At 55.1% G+C, this 14,173-nt stretch overlaps 2 protein-coding genes across 2 annotated transcripts in view; one reads left to right on the forward strand and one right to left on the reverse strand.

Annotated features, from left to right (window-relative positions):
* Positions 1-14,173, reverse strand: part of VCPKMT (valosin containing protein lysine methyltransferase) — a 40,043-nt gene that overhangs the window by 3,947 nt on the left and 21,923 nt on the right. The window lies entirely within an intron of this gene.
* On the forward strand, positions 9,183-13,002 carry ARF6 (ADP ribosylation factor 6). The gene has a single exon (XM_053981381.1). The coding sequence runs from the start codon at positions 9,506-9,508 to the stop codon at positions 10,031-10,033; it is 528 nt and encodes a 175-aa protein (XP_053837356.1). The 5' UTR covers positions 9,183-9,505; the 3' UTR covers positions 10,034-13,002.

Here is a 14,173-nt window from a genome sequence, read left to right on the forward strand (position 1 = left end):
CTCCCTCTGGTTTACGTTCCAAACCGCCTGGGTAGACGGGAACGGTTTTTGAGGAGGTTTCGGCTGCTGAGGGAGCCCAAACATTCGGAGCCAGAGCAGGCACACCCTGATGCTGTTTTCATTCCGAGCCGAGCGAGGCACAGCCTGGAGCTCTGTCCCCGGGACAGCTCCGGACAGAGCAGACCGGGGATGTCCTGCTTTGAAAAACTGCTCGCAGAGCAAAGCTTCCCGAACTGCCGGCGTTTTCCTGAGAGGGTAGAGCTCGGAGCCGAGGACACCAATGGGCTGTGACAGTGAATACCGGCCGGAGCAGAATAATGAGAGGCTCCTGGGAGCTTCCCCAGCCTTTGAGGGAGGGGTGGGACTGACTCGCAGCCAAAAACACCAGGGGAAATCCTGCTGGCCGGCACAGGAACACGGCATCTCCCAGTTTAACAGCCACATCTGCTGGGATCCCAACACGTCCCACCAAAACCTGAGCACCCCTGGGTGGGCGAGGCTGGCGCGGCATCCTCAGGAGGAGCATCCCTGGGAGTGCTTTTGCCTTTCCCCGCTGCTGCGGCTGCTGCGCGGCACGGAGAGCTGACAAAGGGGGCTGGGTCCGAGGGGAGAAGATGCCGAAAGATGCCGGGGCCAGGGGACGAAGACGCCAAAAGAGGCTGGGTCCCGTCCTGTCACCCGGGCTGCGCTGCAGGGTCTGTTCGCAGGCGCGATCCCGCTACTGACCGCCACGGGAGCTTTGACCTGCTCCGTCTCCGACCTGGGCCGGTTCACCCCTCCTTAGGCGACCTGGTGGCCCCCGGCTCCCCCAGGGCCACCATATCGATGCCGGCCTTAGCTTGGACGCCCGCTCGGCACAGCGCCCTGCAGCCCAGAACCCCCGGGCTCAGCGATCCGCCAGCCTCAGCCTCCCCGGAGCTTGGATTACAGGCACAAGCCACCGTGCCCGGCTGCTCCCGCGGCTGCCTCCGCTCCCCATCAGCCCGGGAGCGCCGGTGGGAGGAGCAGCAGGCACAGGGAGCAAAATGTAGCTCTTCAAGCGAGCATCCAGCATAATACTTTGGTTTTAGACAGGCCAGGTTGTGCTGTTGTAGGCTGAAAATTTAAGTTCGTGGTCCTGCTCTGGGATGTGCCCAGAGAGAGCTCAGAAGGATTTGTGGAATGGCTGAGAGGCAGCCTGCTCCTTGCAGGTGTAATGAGCTGAATGATTCTCAGCAAAGGATAGAAAAATAAGAAAAACCTCAGGCAAGGAATAAAATTCAGGAGCTCCCTGCTTTTATTCATTCCCTGCCATAACAGGCAGCTGCCTAGGAACTCATTCACTGCGGGTTTTTCATCTTAACTCTCTGTTTTGCCTCTGTCAAAGTGTCCTGCCCCAGGTATCCCATGGGAATAACTGGCTGCTCCCTCTCCTCCTTGGATGGCTCGTGGAATTGTGTTTCTCCAGCGCAGAGGTCGAGGCAAGGGTGTCCTGCCCAAGCGGGGCCACACCTCCTGCCCTGGCAGACCCACTCCGAGGTGTCTGAGCACTTCCCCCAGCCCGCCCCGAGCTACTGGAGCAAAGTCCAGGGCTAAAGTCCACAGGGCAATCCCATCTCTGAGAAGGAAAATGAGATTTTCCCCAGTGCTGCACAAGCCTGAAGCATTAAGGGTGTCTGTCAGGGCTACATGGGAGAGATCCCAGACCTTGTTCTGGGCTCTTTTTATCTCCTTAAGGAAGAGCTGTTGGTGACAGCTGGAGTTTTGGCTAAAGGCATTAGGATAATGATTTAGGGGTCAAGGCATGAGGAGAGGGGGGCCTGGCATCCACAAACAGGGGAGAAAGGCAAACCATCCCCATGGAAATAACACTGAACACATCCAGGCACCCCCCTCCTCCTGCCACTGACACGGGGATTCTTCCTGCCACAAACACAGACATTTTTCCTCACGTGAAAAAAACCATAGCAGGAGGGATTTGAGAGAGCAGGGGCATGGAACTACGGGATTTCCCCAGAGAAAATCTGATAGGAACGGGCTTGGCAGCCTGAGGAGGTCCCAGGCACAGCGAGGATGCAGACAGAGCTGGGCAGCACCAAACAACAGCTGAGATGGCAAATGAGCCCGCTTGGGGCTGGAGACAGCTCCGGAGCTCATCCCGGGGCCCTGGGGGTGCCCTGCCCTCCGGAGCCCATCCCGGAGCCCTGGGGGTGCCCTGCCCTCCGGAGCTCATCCCGGGGCCCTGGGGGGTGCCCTGCCCTCCGGAGCTCATCCCGGGGCCCTGGGGGGTGCCCTGCCCTCCGGAGCTCATCCCGGGGCCCTGGGGGTGCCCTGCCCTCCGGAGCTCATCCCGGGGCCCTGGGGGGTGCCCTGCCCTCCGGAGCTCATCCCGGGGCCCTGGGGGTGCCCTGCCCTCCGGAGCTCAGGGGGTGCCCTGCCCTCCGGAGCTCATCCCGGGGCCCTGGGGGTGCCCTGCCCTCCGGAGCTCATCCCGGGGCCCTGGGGGTGCCCTGCCCTCCGGAGTTCATCCCGGGGCCCTGGGGGTGCCCTGCCCTCCGGAGCTCATCCCGGGGCCCTGGGGGTGCCCTGCCCTCCGGAGCTCATCCCGGGGCCCTGGGGGTGCCCTGCCCTCCGGAGTTCATCCCGGAGCCCTGGGGGTGCCCTGCCCTCCGGAGCTCATCCCGGAGCCGCTGGACCCCGCCCAGCCCAGTGGGAGCAGCTGCTCCCGGATCCCGCTGAGCGCCCCGCGGCAGCTTTGTGCACGGAGTTAGGGCTAAGCCAGGCTCCAGCCCCACAAATAACCGGCCTGGGGATCCCACGGAGCTCCAAAACTCCTCCTTCCAAGGGCCAGGCAACAACAGAGTCACGGACTAGAACCACACAATCCCCTGGGCTGAAGGCATCCAGAAGGATCATGGAGTCCAGCTCCTGGCCCTGCACAGGACACCCCAAAATCCCACCATGGGCCTCGAATTATTTTTCTTGTTAAGGCTTCAGGATTTTTCAGGCTGGTGTTGCCATGGTGGTGATCCAGGACGATGGCATGTGAAGGTTTGGTCAGGCAGTGTCCGCCCCTCTCTTCATTTCCTCTCTCTGCCCCTGAGAACACCCTGGGAAAGGAGGAGCCAGCTTTGCCAATAGCACCTGTAAAGACATTTGGATGTACTTAAGATCTATTACAAAACTCTAAATATTCTGGAATCATAGAATCCCTGAATGCTTTGTGTGGGAAGGGAGCTTAAATCCCATTCCATTCTACCCCCTTTCCATGGGCAGGGACACCTCCCACTGTCCCAAGCTGCTCCAAGCCCCAATGTCCAACCTGGCCTTGGGCACTGCCAGGGATCCAGGGGCAGCCACAAAGGTGCATCCAAAGGCATCCAAATACCTCACCACCCTCTGAACAAAGAATCCCCAATTCCCAATCTCCCACCCATCCCTGCCCTCTGGCAGTGGGAGCCATTCCCTGGGTCCTGTCCCTCCATCCCTTGTCCCCTGTCCCTCTCCTGGAGCCTCTTCAGGCCCTGGAAGGAGCTCTGAGCTCTCCCTGGAGCTTTCCCTTCTCCAGGGTGTCAGACTGGTTTTCCTCCTTGGGAGGCCACTTTGGAGGATCTCTTCCTCACTTCCACAGGGGGCTGGAGACCAGGACAGGGCTTTTTTTCCTGATGATACCTGGGGGATTTTATTGATTCTTCAGGATCCTCAAGGCATCAGTTCAGCACACTGGGGCTCACAGAGACCTGCTGCAGTCAGGATATTCCCCAACAGCCCTTCCCACCTCCACTCCTCCATTTCCTTCACGGGATGGGAAGATCCAGGGATGTCTCTGATGCCACTGCCTGTAGCACACACAACTTCGGAGGTTTCAGGTTCAGCTTCCTGCCAATCCCAGCTGCTGCTGCATCCCAAATCACAGGAAACAGGGCTGAGACATCCATGGGAACCATCCCCACCCCTCCCTGCCCACGGGGAGGCACGACCAGGGCCAAGTGCTCTGGGAAAGGCCTCTCTCCCTGAGTCACCCCAGCACAGGACACTTGGCCCATTGTGTCAGATATCTCCATGACAAATCTACCTCTGGAATGCCATTGTTGTGTGGAGGATGTAATTTGTTTTCACAACAGGAGAATTTATCTAACGCAGATACTAAAGCCAGAGTAATTATATTCCTTTTTCCTTCCTTGGAAAGCCACAAAGGTCTTTGAAGATCAGTGAACAAAGGCTTTTCCCATCTCTGTCAAGAGGGAAGCAAGGAAAGATGGGCTGCACCCCATCAAAACAGGTTTGGCCTGATGGTCCACAGTGATTGGAATTTGATTTATATTCAAAGAGATAAAAAATCCTCTGATTGATGAGCATCAACTTCCTCAAGGTTTTGTTAATTCGGCGTTTCAAGGTTTGTTAATTTGCTGTGACAGCACCTGGACCTCTGGTGGAGGGCAGAACATGGAACCACAGCCATGCAAACCCACGGAAAGCAATAAATGCAAACCTTGGTACCTGCAATGCCCACAGGCTCCTTTTGGATAAGGAAAGATAAGGGAAGATAGTGAAAGATAAGGAGCAGCCAGGCCCAGCTGAGCTACCACACGGTCCCACAGGTTATTTGCTGCCCTTCTCCCCAGGCTGTAAGCCCTAATCACTTTATAACCATAATTGCTTCTTACTCTCTGGGCTGTAAATCCCCAGCAGGTGCACAGGACACGCCATCCACTGACACAGCATCAGCCAGTGCTCGCTTTTAAAACACTCACCTCACTTCTAAAACATTCACCTCATTCTTAAAACATTCAACTCACTTTTGAAACATTTAACTCACTTTTAAAACATTCAACTTACTTTTAAAACATTCGCCTCACTTTTAAAACGTTCAACTTACTTTTAAAACATTTATCTCACTTTTAAAATATTTAACTCACTTTTAAAATATTTAACTCCTGCAGGCTACCCAGTAACTCACTGGGGGTTGCCAAGGACCTGAGAAGGGTTTTAATTCTCAAGCAGGTGTGTGAAACTGAACCCATCCTAAGAGCTCACGTTTTTCAGGTAATTTAGAATATATTTGGGTATTCTGAGTGCCTTTTTTGGGGGTATTTTACCTTGAAAATGAGTCAGCAGTGAAAGGCTGAGCTATATGGAGTAGACAGTGGCCAGAGGTGCATTCCTTTCCCTGAGGGTGGTTACAGGGAGGAGATTTATCTCCATCCTGAGGTGAAGAACCTGCTTTGCTCAGACCATCACATTTCATCTGTGGTGACAAATTCCCACCCCACAGCAGCTTAAGTCGCTCACTCAAAAATGAGGGCCTGTCTTTCCAACCAAATTCCCATTTTAAAGGCTGTGCTCTCCCAGTGGCTCTGCAGGGACACAGCAGTGGGATCCCTCCGACAGCAAAGCCTTTTTTTTTTTTTTGCTTTACTGAAGTTATTTCCATTTGCTTCCTGTTTACCCTTCTTCCTGTGCACTTACGGAAACCAACAGGACTCTCCACTAAAATGTTCCAAAAGTAGGTGGTGCTCTCTCTCCAGCTTCTCCCCCATTCCCCGCGGGACTGGGAAACGTGAGCTGCCAGGATTGACGTGCACTGAGTTCATTAGTGACTAATTAGAGATCTTAACTACCCGAAGTGCTGAGTGCTCAAATGTCTCCTTGCTATCTATCCTCCTAAAGAGCAGGAATACTCCCTTTAAAAGCACAGCCAGGCCAAGGCAAAACTTCCCCTGGTGCACAGACTGTGAGGTTGGGAAGTTTTCCTGGAGGGCAGGGGGGATCCTTGGGAATAAATCCCAGCACAGGTGGAAAAGCAATTGCCTGAGTGAATCCCATTTCTCTTCTGAGGAAGAACGTGTTACTGTGCAGTGACCAGGCACTGGAACAGATTGCCCAGAGAGGAGTCTCCAATCCTGGAGACATTCCAGAACCAGCTGGACACAGTCCTGTGCCCTGTGCTGGCCCTGCTGGAGCAGGGAGGTGGCACCAGGTGACCCCACTGTGGTCCCTTCCATCCCGAGCTGCTCAGGGCACGTAACCACATCCCCCCATCAGTTTGGGATTTCTGTGGGAAGATGTGCAGCTCATCACTCCCCTCGGGCAGGTTTTGAGCCGTGGATGATCATGGGAAGATCAGTTTTGGGTGCTCTCAGTGTCATACAGAGGCAGAAACCACAGCCCAGAGCAGCTCAACTCAGCCACGGGCCCTGCCAGGGATCTGGGGAAAGGAGAGATGCCTTGTGCAGGCTGCCCTGGAGCAGAGGCTGGATGGAGTCACAGAATAAAGCAGGGATTCATTCCAAGGATCTCCTGCATGGATCCACCTTGGGCAGCACCAGAGCCCAGCCAGGGCTGCAGCCAAGAGGAACCAAAATGGTCCCAAAATGCACGAGCGCTCCCGGGGGCTCTCACTGGGATCAGCTCTGCTCCATTTGCACCTTGCAGTTCATTGTCCCATTCCAGCTTTAGCCCAGGCACTCCCATCCTGCTTGTTTTTCTCTCTCCAGCCCACGCTGTTTGTGCTCCTGGGCCTGAGATTTGGATCATTTGTCCTTGGTGCCCAGCTGGAGCAGGAATTGTTTTGTCTCCCTGCTCTGTGCAGAGAGCTCAGCATCCCATAATATGGAGCCCAGACCCGCACACTAAAGCAGCACAGAATGGGAAAATATAAAAGCTCAAACCTGAGGCATCCTTAGCAGGCAGAGGGATAACAGGGATTGGAGCAGGGGCACTGGGAGGGCCCGATCTCCACGGGGCTCCAGTGCAGGAGCAGCTCGGAGAAACCCTGGCAGGTGTTGCACAGGTCCCATCACTTTTCCAGCAGGGAAAGGAAGAGTTCAGAAAAGCTGTTTGCCAGGTGAAATGGGCAAAGCCAAAGCAGGCCAAGCCCTATTTGCACCCAATCCCCAGAGATGATGGACAGTGCAGTCTCCAACAAGCCAAGATTCAAGAGGAGAGACCCGAGGAACAGCGTGGCAGGGTGCAAAAAGGGGAGCAGATGATGGAAAGGGCACTTCCCCACGCTGCAGTTGCTCATTCCATGGGGTTTCATGGTACCCAGAGGGGGGTGACACAGCCCGAGCATCCCGTGTTCCACCACCTGTGCTTTATTTTCACCTAAACCTTGAGATCCACGCTCCTCACCTGGTGGGTCCTGGGACAAAGCCCCAAAGGAGCCTCTCAGCTCTTACAAAGGAAAGCAGAACAACCTCAGCACCCTCCCCTCAACGCTTTGCACTGTCAGAACAAAAGCACCAAAAGCCATTTCCTGACAGCACAAAAAGCTGCTCTGAGGCAAGGGAAGAACAACAGATTCCAGCTCATAGGCAAAGGAAGGACCTTAAAGCTCCTGACATCACCTTTCTCTACTGTTTTGAACCCTTGTGGTCTCGTGCTGCCTGATTGAATGAACTCAGCAGCACGGAAATGGTCACACTGAGCAGAGCCAAGTGAAAACCCACCAATATCCACAGCCTGATGTTAATTTTAGCCCTGCAAATATTTAGCTCTCTGTTTAGATAAATATCCCATGCTAGCGAGAGCAGAGACTCAACCAGCTGCATCCAGCAGGATCAGGGCTTGCTGGAAATCCCAATCCAGTATGATAATTAGCAGCATTATCTGCTGGTTTAATCAGCAGAGCGTGAACTCTGGCAGTGCCCGGCCAGGCAGGGACACTCCTGAGCCCTGGGGTCAGCAGGCCGTGCCCTGGCACAGCCTCTCACCAGGAGAGGCCGTGGATGCCGTGTTTGCCTTGGCATCCTCCCTCTTGGCTCGCTGCAGGAAAGAGCAAAGCCTTCCTCGAAATCTCCTCTTGACATCACAGAACCCCGGAAAATCCTGAGCTGGAAGGGACCCCCAGGGACCGTGGATCCAACCCCTGGCCCAGCCTGATCTCCAGGCTAAACCTCCCAGCACAGCTCCAGCCGTTCCTGTCCCTGCTCACCAGAGGGAAGAGCTTGAGCCCTTTAATAATTCTGCAGTCCAGGAAACCTCCCGTTCTCCCAAAAAAACACCCAAGCATTCCCCCTGGCAGCTCCAAGAGGGATTGTTTGCCATGTGCCAGGACATCAGCCATAGAAATCAACTCACAATTTGGTGGTTTTGAAGGGAATGGGAAGACACAATCCTACACAGTCTCAAGGGAATGCAGACTGTGCTCTCCAGCAGGACACCCCAAAGTGACCAAGAGCATCCCAGTGGGATGCCAGTGTCCCTGCCCACGGCAGGGCTGCAAGGAGATGGGGCTGTAAGGTCCCTCCCAACCCACACCAGTCTGTGATTCCATCATTCCGTGGGATTTGTGTTCCAGGTGCCGCTTCCCCCATTCACTCCACGAGCTCAGGAGCAGCCACCACCACAGGCTGGCTCTCACGGGACCTGGGTGGGCGCGCCCGGCCCGGAGGAGCAGCCTGGCAGTGCCGCCGCGTCCCTGGCACCGTTCCTGTGTGCCGGTCCCCCGGCAGGGCCCCGGGGCGCGGGGCGGGGACACGGCCACGGCGTGCGTGTGCAGGAGCCGCCGTGCTCGGCGCTGGGCGTGCCGGGGCACCGCTCCGGGCACGGGGCAGGGACGTGCCCCGAGCGCCGACCCGCGGAGTTTCACCCGCCGGGATCGCAGGGAGTGAGCCAGGGCAAGGCGGAGGCACAAAGCCGATGATGCAGCACTGAATCACCGCGCGGCTGCGGCTGCGAGGGACCTGCAGCCCGGCCCGGCCCGGCCCACGGCAGGGACACTCCCCCTGTCCCGGGCTGCTCCCGGCCCGGTGCCCAGCCTGCCCTCGCGCACTGCCAGGGCTCCAGGGGCGGCCGCAGCCTCTCGGGGCACCGTGCCGGGGGTTGCTGCCCCCGCCTCACGCACCGCCCGTGCCGGTGCCGGCTCCGGGGCTCGGTGCCCCCCCCCCGGCTCCTGCCCCTTTAAGACGCGCCCCGGGCCCCGCGCGCGCCCCGCGCTGACGCGCGATCGCGTGGCGCCTCTCCCCACCGCGGCCCCGCCCCCTCCGCGCGCCGCCCCGCCTCGCCCAATCAGCGGCGAGGCCACGCCCCCCTCGCGGAACCCGGCCCCCCCCCTCCCGAGGGTGGCGGCGCAGGCGCGCGGGGCGGGCGGGAAGGCGCGGGCGGAAGGGGGGGCGTGGCCGCGGCGGGGCGTGGCGGGGCCCGCGCGGGCGCATGCGCGGGGCGGCGGCGGGGCGGAAGCGGGCGCGGGCGCGCGCGGCCCCTTTCCGGCGGCGCGGGCGGAGGGAGCGGCGCGCGGGGCCCTCAGGTACGGCCGGGACGCTCCCGGGCCATCGCGGCCTCTCCCGGCGCTCCCCGGCGCTCCCCGGCCCTCGCGATCCTCCCGCCGCCGCCGCGCCGGCACCCATGAGCTGAGGCGCCGCGGCGGGAGCCGAGGCAGGAGCGGGCGGAGCCGCCGCCGCGGGCCCGGCGGAGCAGCGGAGCCGCCTCCCCGCCGCCCCATGCGCGGCCCGCGCTGAGCCCCGCCCGCCCTTCCCCGCCGGGCCGGCGCTCGCCCTCTCGCCCTCCCTTGGATGCCGCCGAGATGGGCAAGGTGCTGTCCAAGATCTTCGGGAACAAGGAGATGCGGATCCTGATGCTGGGGCTGGACGCGGCCGGCAAGACCACGATCCTGTACAAGCTGAAGCTGGGCCAGTCGGTGACCACGATCCCCACCGTGGGCTTCAACGTGGAGACCGTCACCTACAAGAACGTCAAGTTCAACGTGTGGGACGTGGGCGGCCAGGACAAGATCCGGCCCCTGTGGCGGCACTACTACACGGGCACGCAGGGGCTCATCTTCGTGGTGGACTGCGCCGACCGCGACCGCATCGACGAGGCGCGGCAGGAGCTGCACCGCATCATCAACGACCGGGAGATGCGGGACGCCATCATCCTCATCTTCGCCAACAAGCAGGACCTGCCCGACGCCATGAAACCCCACGAGATCCAGGAGAAACTGGGCCTGACCCGGATCAGGGATAGGAATTGGTATGTGCAGCCCTCCTGTGCCACGACGGGGGATGGACTCTACGAAGGGCTGACGTGGTTAACGTCCAATTATAAATCCTAATGGGAGAGGAACTATTTAGTCTACAAAGAATTAAAGAAACAAAACAAAACAAAAAAAAATTAAACAAACAGAAATAAAAAAAAGAAACAAAAAAAAAATTAAATAACCCACGTGGCTTTCCAGAAGAATGATTCTCTACTGAAAAGTGAAAACAAAACCGCATCCATAGGATTATGATCACCTTTCTCCAGTTGCCACCCTTTCCTCCTGCACCCTTGGCTGGATTCCTGTTCTAACTCCTCCTGCTTGGCGTTAGGATGCTCTAACCTCCGAATGTGACACGAACACAGGCACTAGATGCTATGGCAGACTTCCAGCAAACAGGGGAAGGACACATTATAGACTTGCTAAGTAACTTTTTTTTTTGTTTTTTTTTGGTTTTTTTTTCCTCTCGTTAGCCCTTTGCTGGTTTGATTATTTTGGGGGATGTTGGGGGAGGGTTCCATTTTCAGTGTATGCTTTCTGGGTCTACTTTTTTGATTATATATATATTTTTTTTTCTCTCTCTTCTCTCACTTTGCTGTAGATTGCTACTTTTTTGCATTCTTGCAGGATATGTTGCTAGGTCGACTTCATCTAGTAAACTGAAAATTGTTGCTTAAAATCAAACTGCAGTCTGTCTTTTTATATTAAGGACTTTTTTTTTTTTTAAAAAAAAAAAAAAAAAAAAGTTCTGTTAATCTGTAACTAAACAGTGACTCAGTCTGGCTCCACGGCTCAGGCTAACGAGGGGAATTCTTGCCTGCAGTGGCAGAGAGTGGGAATTCCACTGTAACGTGTTCAAAGTGCGTGTCGGGCGCTGGGAAATGTAAGAACTTCAGCTGGGAAGTTCTGACCCATACATCATGCATGAGGAGGGATGCAAAACCAGCTCCCCACACCACATAGCAAACGAGGCATGAGCGATGCTGTAGTTCCAGGGTAGGCACTGGGCAGGTTTTTTGTCTTAAATGAGGTTTAGTTGCAGTTTTTTTACTCCTTGGTGTCAGTCCTCGGGCCGAGGCTCTTTCCAGCAGATGCAGCAATAAAATGTTGCAATGAGTTTGAGTTTAAATCAGATGTTTTGGCAAAAGTCCAGCTCTGACTTGCCTCTCGCTTCCATCTCAAGGCAGCTGGAGACACCTAAACCCTGAAAGGATTCCAGTTTCTTTCCAACAGACAGAAGGAAATGGTTGTTATTGTTATTATTATTGTTCTTTTTCCATGCTGGAGCCTTGCGAAGGGGCGAGTTCCGAGCCGAGCTCTGCTCGAGCCCGGGGCTTCTGACATCAGGAATGGCCATTTTGAGGAAATCACTGCTTGCTTTGGTTTTCCAAGCCTGGCCTGAGCTCCTGCGAGTGGCTGGAGCCTCCTCCCTGTGTCCCGGGGGCTGCTGGAGTCCTGTAGGAAAGGGAACTGTGTTGGATGGCTGAGGCCCATTGAGGAACTGCTAGTGAGAGCGGGGAGGGGAGAGAGAGAGAATCGACGCTGAATGTAAACTTCCATAATTAGTTCTTAAAGGGCAAAGCAGCTCGTTAGCCATGTCACAGCCTGTAGCTGGGACTGGCCAATCAAAAACCCCACCCAGAGCGAGTATTTGCATAAAAACTCAATCAAGTATTAATTAACGCTGGGTGCACAAACTGTTAAAGCAGCTGGTTCTTATTCAGCCTTAAGGATTAACTTCAGATTTCCTCACGGAGTTAAAACTCCCTTGGGGAATTCTAGGAATGTATGCTACAAAACCAGAAGAAAATGGCTTTTATTTTCCTTTTTTTTTCCTTAATTGTTTTCTCTTTTCAAGAATATAAGTTTTACGTGGAACTGGGGGCATTACACTACATTGCTGCAGTGGTGACTCTGCATGCTGAGTACCTTGTACATGGAGCTCTTACCAAAGATGTATGGGAAGATAAAAATCCTCAATTCGCTTCTGAAATCCAATGCTTTGGAGCACTTCAAAGTCCTTTTAGAGTATGGTTCCAAAAAAAAGACTTTTCTGGATGTGGGTTGCAAATGGGACTGGATGGGTTCTTGGTGCTAGAAGATAGAGCATTGATGGACTTTGTGAATTAGAGAGAGTCTGCAGAAGCTTAATGTAGAAATAACTCTTCCATCTCAGCCCTAAAGAAGAGGAAGTGAGATTAGTTTCTTTTAATCCCAGGCTTTTTGCCATTGGAATATCATTGCTCTATTTTCTAGCTTTTATTTTTCTTTTCCTGTTGCTGTAACTTAATGAACAGTGTGGTGGTATAAAACCTTAAAATTACAACAATATGGTTACTGTTTTCTTCTGGAGCATCAATAAAATAGCCAAGCACAAAGTAAATGCCTAAACTGGAAAACTTGAAGCTCTATTAATGGTTCTTGAACTTTCTTAAACCTATTCTCAGTCAACATGAAAACTTCAATACCTTCATTTTTTGTCTGAGTTGGTTTCCTGTGTTTCCAAGCGCTGGGGCAGCCTTTGCATTAAGTTGACTTTCCAATTTTGTATGCCCTTAGAAGTAACTTTGTAATTCTGTTTTGTAGGTGAAAGGAACTTGCTTTTGCTTCTGGATTTTTAAAATTTATTTTGGGGGGGTGGGGGAAGTGGGGAGGAAGAGATGGGGGAGAAGAAGTTACTGGAAGGTGTGGCAGAGCCGTCAGAAATAAACGGCTGTGGCCACCGAACAAAACCCCACAGGTTTCACTTCCAACACGTCCTTTCTAGGCTGTAGCTGGACCTCAGCACGAGGGAGTGGCTGTCAGTAGGATAAAGTGGGAATTCTGTACCAAACAAACCAGTCTGGAATTCCAAGTGCATCGATTTGTGTTCGTGTGAATTTATGGAGTAAGTTTTGAATGGCGTTCAATCGTGTCCGACCAAGTGACTGAGTTTGTGGCCTGTGATCTCCCGGACTGAAGTACCCAGGAATTTTGTGTTCTCAATATGGCTGTAGTGTTGGTAAAGAACTAATAAGCAGAAAATAAAGCAATTATACAGCGGAGCTCTCCTGGTATGTTACTTGTATTGAATTATGAGAGAAGCAGAAAGGGGCAGTCTGGTGCCGGAGTCGGGCGTTGTGCTGGCATAAAGAGGGCTCTGTTCTGGATCTCCCAGAATGGAAGCCTGGCTGTAATTCCTTTGAGAATTAGATGAGAGACTATAAGTGGAAAAGGAGGATGCTGCTTTAATATTCCCACTTGAGCAAACTTTATTGTCAGGGTTCCCCAGCCTCGGTGCCAGCCCCACGTAACTTGGGAAGGTGAGGGCACGGAGGGACTGTCACTGCCGTGTTCCAGGGAGGAAATTCCCTGGAAAGGGCAGCCACGAGGCCGGTGTGGAACACGCAGGGATGGACAAAGGGGCTGATGAGTGACTAGGGGTGCTTGTGGAGTGACAGATGTGACATTGGGACTCGGTGGTGCCTGAGTAGGACACCAGTGAGCTGATAAAAGGACTTGGGCAGGTGCTGGGGCTGCGGGGGGGCTGGGGAGCAGCGGGATATGGATCCTGTGACAGCTGCCATCCCCTGGGACAGGCAGCGGGGTCACAGCTCTGCTCTGCTGGCAGAGGGCACGGCCGGGGCTCCGCTCCGAGGCTGCTCCCACAGCTGCAGGTGCCAGGCCGGGTGTCAGCCCTGGAACGGCCTCCTTGCTGCAAAGCTTTGGGAATGCTCAGGAGCACCATTACCTGCTCTAGTGAGCAGCATCCCTGCCTATGGAACGAGCTGAGCTTTGGGGTCCCTTCCCACCCAAACCATTCCGCGATTCCATGAATATCCAGCCAGGTGGGTGCAGGAGCCTTCCCCTTCTAGGGTGTTCAGGCTCTGCCTGGCTGTCAGTCCAGGGTGTGGCTGTGTAAATGAACTTACTCTGACTTAATTAAACTGCTCGGAGCTGGGAGACAAGCAGGGGAACCGGTGTCTCTCTGGCTGTAGCAGTGAGTCACATTTCAAAATGCCGGCGCTTATCGCGTCCCATCGGAGCGCGGTGAGCCCGGAGCGCGCCGTGACTCAGCCCCCAGCAGGGCTCTGCCCCCAGTCACAGGGCCCTGTCCTCATGGACAGGCCTTGGAAAAACTGTGCCCACCATTCCTCATTGGAAATTATCCCTGTTAATGCGAGTCCTCCCAAGGGAATGCGTCTCGCTTTGAAAACGTTGTCAGAACAGCTGGTG

This window comes from Vidua macroura, chromosome 6 (assembly GCF_024509145.1).
Source record: "Vidua macroura isolate BioBank_ID:100142 chromosome 6, ASM2450914v1, whole genome shotgun sequence".
Taxonomy (NCBI): Eukaryota; Metazoa; Chordata; class Aves; order Passeriformes; family Viduidae; genus Vidua; species Vidua macroura.

Excerpts from the sequence above, each read along its gene's own strand:
- ARF6 (XM_053981381.1), top strand. The coding sequence starts at position 9,506 with ATGGGCAAGGTGCTGTCCAAGATCTTCGGGAACAAGGAGATGCGGATC.